This window comes from Helianthus annuus, chromosome 15, assembly GCF_002127325.2.
Source record: "Helianthus annuus cultivar XRQ/B chromosome 15, HanXRQr2.0-SUNRISE, whole genome shotgun sequence".
Lineage (NCBI taxonomy): Eukaryota > Viridiplantae > Streptophyta > Magnoliopsida > Asterales > Asteraceae > Helianthus > Helianthus annuus.
Window position 1 is genome coordinate 145,733,173 of NC_035447.2, and position 7,003 is coordinate 145,740,175.

A 7,003-nucleotide genomic window follows, 5' to 3' on the forward strand; every position below is an offset into this window, starting at 1 on the left:
ATTTTTGAAAGATCATTGTTTTTACCTAAACCTGCACTATTTTTAGTAGAAAAACAAGTGTATAAACACTTATGAAACAGGAAAAATACAAAAGAAGTATTTTTAGAAAAAAAACATCTTACAAGTTATAAATGACTAAATGTTTCAAGAAAGTGATTTACAAACAAATAACCATGTTTTTAAGGGTGATTAGACCTACTAAATAACATGGTAAGTTACTACAAGTTTTTACAAGAACTTCAAAGTTCATGAGGTAGTGTGATTTACATGATCTAGGCTTATGGCAAGACTTGATTGCGTTGTTGATGATGATGATTTAAAAGAAAATAAACACATGTTTTGAAAACATGGGAAACCTCCATTTTTAGGGGAAACTATGCCAAAATTTTTATGAATTTTGACACTTAGGAAAATATAAGTTTTGAGAAACTTATCCCCTAAAAATGTATCTAAAAATATTTACCAAGGTTTCCCTAATTTTTGGTGTTAAGAAATGATGATTTCTTCAAGATTAAAATTGGTATTAAGTATGTATATTTTTGAGAAAAATATATATATTTATTGATCACCAAATTTTGTGCTAAGTGTATGTAGTATGTATTATACATGATAGTGTATTAGGACTTGAAAATACACTGAGTACTCCCAAGGAGTAGAAATACAAAAATACACATACAACATGCTTAGACAAATACAAAAAAATATATTTATGAAAATATATTACTTGATAGAATAAATAACTTGGGCAAGTTATGAACACAAAATGAAGTTTGGACAAAATACATGATTCGGGTGAAAAATACGAGATACTTATATTTATTTTTGAGAAAATAATATAAGTAATATACATAGTTAAAAATATAAATTATTTTTAACACAAGAAAACATATACAAAAGATAGTGACTTGTACTTGTGCGATACAAGTCTAGTGACTAACGTTAATAAAACGCGTTTAGGTCACGACACTAGATAAGCAAATCCGGTGAAGTTTACGACACAGGAACGCAAAGTTGTGAGTTCATGCTCCCCCTTTTCTTTTAACTGTTTTCAGTTTTATAACTTCGGGGGTGAAATATATGTTACAAATGTTACAATGTTTACAAATGGTATGATGGATACAAAAACAAGAAGCACTCTTGGTGATAACTAGTACCAAGTATGATGCGTTTTAAGGAATGATACGAGAAATCGTGTCACGAATAGGGTACCATAAGCACCATTAATCGTGTACATACTAAGACCACAGAACAAAAGGTTAGATCTAATGGGTTTTCGGGCAGCCACACTCTTGGTGAAAACTAGTACCGAGTAGTGCTTTTATGTCTCCGTCGTGAATCGACAACTAGAAAAATGCCTATGGTTTGGTTGCTTCCTATGTCGTGTCACATGTTAATGGCCTTGCAACCCATTAACAACATGATACATACATAAATACTTGATTTATACAAGAATACTTGATTTATACAAGAATACTTGATTTATACAAGATACATACCATGTTTTCATACAAAGTATACAAACGTTCAATACAAGAACTGCATGAATTCACACCAACATTATGTTGACGTTTTTCCAAAAATTCACATGTATTTCAGGTAATTAAAGTGGATGTGCGCGCGGTCTTACTCATGCTCCTGGATGTTGTTTATGTTTATCCTTAAATAAAGTTGTAAACTTTCAGACAATATGTTGTCTTTTGATGTAAACACTTAAACTACGATTTCAGTTATGTAATGCTTGGCATTTGAAGTTATTTTTACGAGCATGTAGTATGTTTACCAATCGTATGCAATGAAAACCTTTCATGATCACACCTCATGCTTCCGCCTTAGAAAGGGGTGTGACAATCATTTTGTAGAAGAGTATAGAGTTGACTTTACAAGTTTCAAACTGTTGCCTCTCTATAAGATAAAACATCTGGCTAGACATTGTCCAGAAGAGTTGGATAGTGAAAGTGCTAGAAGGCATGTCAACCAACATTTCTCGCAATCCAGAAGTTGTTTTTACCAAGTATTTATTAATGTCTAGTAGTTTGTATTTTCCCCATCAGTTCTGTTAACCGCTGGGATCCTAGTTAGATGTCACCATCAAGATGACGTCACCAACTGTTTTCATTCGTGTATAAATAGATTGTTCTTTGTTCAGAACAATCCATCACTCTGCACAAATCACCAAGAGTACATTCTTAGTGTGTGAAAGAGAGTGGGAGCAATTAGTGAGGGGTCATACTATTTATACTTCGTATTGAAAATTATAAGAATACAATCTATGATAATTTCATCTTTACAATTGTGATTGTTTTATGTGAATTGATCTAATTAATTCCACTGCATAACTGTTTACTTTTTGATAAATTCTCAAACCACAAAACACACATAGAAAACCCTTAGATCCTAACACATGTCAAACCATGAAGACAAGATAAATAATCTCATAATTATGCAAAAAGTGCTAGATAATAGGGTTTGTTTTGTCGACCTCCAAGAATCTCATAAAACTCATTTTGTGCATCAGTCACGTCATGAGAAAGCTCTTCGTTAATTAGCCGATTTGTAGCATTACGTAATGAATCATCGTCCGGATAAGGCATAGTGGAAAATCTACGTAATGTGGAACCATTTTAAATTAAATACTTTTCTTTTTCCAACAATGTAAGGTTCTTTAATTGATGTTCAGGAAGCACTAAACCTAAGAAATAAGAATAAAATCCTTTTAAGATAATACAAATTTATAAAATATCCTATACATTTTTTAGTTATAGAAAGTGTGGAAAAGAACCTGAAATATTAGTTTCTTTCTGTCGTTTGTATAGAATATCATCAGATAAGTAGTTCCATGTCTTCTCCCATACGACTTCTGGTCTTGAAAGGGTGTTTGACACAAGCATTGTAGCAAATAAAGCACGTAGATATCGACCATGCCCTTCGAAACTTGCTTCTTTAATGGCTTCAATGTATTCATTGTCATCATCTAATAGTCCCAAACCATAGCATGCATCTCTAAAAGTAGGGAACACTTTCCCATTAATAGTTCGTATCTCCTCAAACAATCATGGCCCTTTAACTTTGTTGAGTAAAATCCTAAAAAATTAGGTTCGCTCAACGCGGGAGAAAGAAAATGAATCCTCCCAACTGTTTGGTATTTTATACGAACTTGCCAGCATCTTTTCTCAAGTTTCCAAACATACTTAGAAAGGTAACTCAATATATGCCTGCTTTCGAGCAGCCGCATCGTTTTCGTTCAACTTCATCCATTGCATAAACATTGAAGAAGCAACATAAGGCTTACTTAGAACATTATCAATGTCATCATCTGCACCATAAACAATATTATGTTGACTAGGTAAATGAAAGTGCAGCCTCAAAACAGCGGGATACCTATAATGAACCTCGTTTGAAAATATTCTCCAAGTTGCCTCACAAGCGGATATGTACCTACAATCATAATATTTCTTGATCTCATCTATTGGCTTCTCTTGTTGGCATTGATCACCATCACTATAAACAACAGCAGTAGCCCTATCAGGGCCTTTATTAGTATACTTGAACAAATACTTGACTGAACCGGCTTGGTTACACCACTCGACATTGATGTGTGCTTGATATCTTTTTAAAAGGATTTTGTTATATGGAACAACACTTTTGTTGTCTAATCTGACACCGGATTTTAAAACACTATGTCCGGTATCTCTTCTTCTGTATATGTATATCGGAAAACCATTTGAATCAATTGTTGTATGAGATGTAAAACTCTTGGGAAAGCTTTTTGAACACCTCTTGTTAACCATGCAAGGACAGTTCAAATTAGCATTTCCACACGGACCATGAATCATATAATCAGTCACAAGAGAATAAAGTTCAGGATCTTCATCCTTATCTTTATATGGAATCTCAGCAGAAATAAAGGGGTTTATCTGATCTACAGTAGGAAGTTTGTGATTGGCCTTCATGAATAAACAAATCTGAGCATGGGGCAGACCACGTTTTTTAAATTCAACTGTATAAACAACTACAAATAAAAGGGGAAAATTATCAGGTGACTGGTAAACGGGATAAAAATTAGAATAAATACGTTAAGGTTTAAGAAAAAAAAATTAATACATACCAGCATTAATATCACGTAAAAATTTAGAATCCTTTAGATCTTTTGTTAAAGAATCGAGCTTCATCTTAAACAATTGGCACAATATATCAGGCCTATCTTCCGCTTTAATGGTTGAATCATTAAGAAATCTTTTTACTTCAGGCCACTTCGGATTACAGGTTATAGTTATGAAAAAATCCGGGTAGCCATACCACTTACATAAAGCCATTGCATCAAGGTAATTTTGCTGCATGAACCGAGAACCTCCGGTAAATGAAGAAGGTAAAAGAACGGGCTTCCCGGTCTGTGATAATGAATCTAAACCACCCTCTTTATGCCTCTTGAGATTTTCAAACGATTCACAACGAAGATTCTTTTGTTGCCTGCGTATGTGGTTTAGTCGTTCACTTTCAATCATGGTGTACGCATCAACCAAAAATTGTTGTAACAATCTTCTTCCTTTTAAAATTAATGAAAACCCATACGTTCTGTCTTGGATTCTATATGCAAAGAATTCCCTCATTGTACACTTTGGTTTTATTTTCTTTTTTGTGGACATAAAATCTCTGTGGGGAATATCAATCTTATAGCCATCATCACCATATGGAAAAAGTATAGGATATTGAAGTGCAAGATAGGAAGGATGCAACTCACTAATACGCTGTAAAACTCCTGATTGAGTTTCAACAACTATATCGCGATGATCTATAGACTCATTCACGTCACCGACTATCAACGCAGCAACTTCAAAAGTGGAAGGTAAATTGTAGGTCCGACCATATTTATCTCTTTTGTAAATAAGTCTTAGTTTAAGGTTAGCTTCAGAGGGCCCATGAAAATGGTCTCGAACCTTCCTATATGTCTGAACCAACATATTTTGTGAATCCAATGAATCCCTTAAATATTCAATAATTTGAACATCAACGTCTTTATCAGTAGACGCTGACGGCTGGGTTGTATCGCTGAGAACATTAAAAGAAATAAATCAGTAAATAGAGTAACATTAGAATTATATTTAGTACTTTAATGTTAAAGTAATAGTATAATTAAATTTAACTTATATAAATAATGTTTGCCTATTTGTAATTTCATTCTCAGTATCATATATGTATAGCTGGGAGAACTTAGGCTGTTGTCCATTACTTGGTCTAAGACTACCCATGCAATGGTAATTTTGCCCACTTATTCAATAAATGAATGGAGCGTTACCCTTGTTGATTTTGTGATCAACCTTTCCACGCATCGATGTAAAAGAAAACATAGAATTGTATCGTCTAATGTTTTTTAGGAAAAACTTGCTTTTGTCACTGGTGGAACGAAACAAATCTTGATAAGACGGGTGTGCATCTTTTAAAGCAGGGAGCTCCACTTTACTATAACCGTAGCACAAACTATAAGTTCGCTTTTCCAAAGTGATACGACCTTTACCACCTTCAGATGTCCACAATTTAGCACTACAAATCTCACATATGAGAACTTGGTCACCGTGATCCAAATAATCTGATAAATAAGTATTGTTATAGATCATAATAGTTTTACAAGAAAGCAATAAAAACTGAAAATAATTTAATTAAATTTCAAACCTTTAGAGATTCCTTTAAAAGGATCTTGATCAATACATACAACCGAAGAGTCATCATCTGAATCCAAACTGACCATAGGTATAGGAGTTTTATCACGTGGCTTGTGTTTTAGATTGCGTTTACCAGATGACAACCTTGTTAACGAAGATGTACCACTTAACATGGAGTGATTAGTAGTTCTAATGATGCTTGATTGTATGGAGTAACGACCACTTGTAGGTAACAGTGAATGGCTACTGCTAGCGACATCAGAAACTAAAGAAAATAAAACACTACAAATTAGTAGGCCAAAATTGCTTAAAAAAATTATAAGATGAGAAAGAAATAAAGAACAAAACAAATACATGACGACAAATGATGTAAGGAACTTGAAGCATTTATAAAGCTGGAAGTCTGGTTTGAATTGTTTGATATGTTTATAACTTCTGGAGGTTGTGAAGAATTTTGTTGGTAATGTAAATTAACACCAACATTCCTGAACGATGTTGTGTTGTTGGACTTCTTACTAAGTAAAATTATATATAAAATATTATAAAGTAAAATATTTTTTTTACAAAAGTGTTATACAAATGTCGCAACCCCCGACCCCTGCCCCGGGAGGCGGGCGGCCGTGGCCTACTCAGAGATGGTGGTATCGGTGTTTATCATTAATTTGGCAGCGGAACTTTCATCAGGACCGTAATTAGGAAATATTTTATCAGAGTAAAACACCATATTTTTATAATAATAAATATATTGGGATAAACCCAAGTTTCTATTACAAACATGAACCCTAATTTATTGAAATAAAACTTCTTCTTTATTTAGGTAACTTTTATAACCACTTTTCCAAGCCTTTAGTGCTCTCCAGCTGGCTTCTATTTAGCTTTCACATTTTGTTACCTGAAACGCGTTTGAAAACATTTTATTAGCAAGAAATACTGGCGAGTGAATCCCAGTTTAATCAAAGCAGGTTTTATCATTTTACAGCATTGAGGGTGATCTCGTAATTACATTTGTTTATATTTCTACCTTAATTACCACCCACGGTACTGTCAACCCGACTTGTGGTCATGTTACTACTCACAGTGTAGTAACAAATTTTGTATACAAAACCCCAACATACCGACGATAATTGTAGAATTATAAATACTCAATCACTGTTAAATATAATTTGAAACAATTGAGGTTTTGTAAAACCAATTTACAAAAAGAGGAATTACTCACATTGCTATTTTAGGTATTTTCCTGTGACTTCCTGGTTATAATCTATCAAATTTAAACAATGCACACGCGTTAGTATAATAACCCAAATTTACATTAGTTATACCCTCCCCGAGACAGAACTCCAACAACT

At 33.5% G+C, this 7,003-nt stretch overlaps 1 protein-coding gene across 1 annotated transcript; it reads right to left on the reverse strand.

Moving 5' to 3' along the window:
* Window positions 1-2,621: 2,621 nt before the first annotated feature.
* LOC110914290 lies at window positions 2,622-5,743 on the reverse strand. Its single transcript, XM_022159093.1, has 6 exons — window positions 5,668-5,743; window positions 5,380-5,584; window positions 4,106-5,046; window positions 3,213-4,009; window positions 2,780-3,038; window positions 2,622-2,689 (listed from the first exon to the last, which is right to left on the reverse strand). The coding sequence occupies exons 1-6, from the start codon at window positions 5,741-5,743 to the stop codon at window positions 2,622-2,624; spliced, it is 2,346 nt and encodes a 781-aa protein (XP_022014785.1).
* Window positions 5,744-7,003: the final 1,260 nt, after the last annotated feature.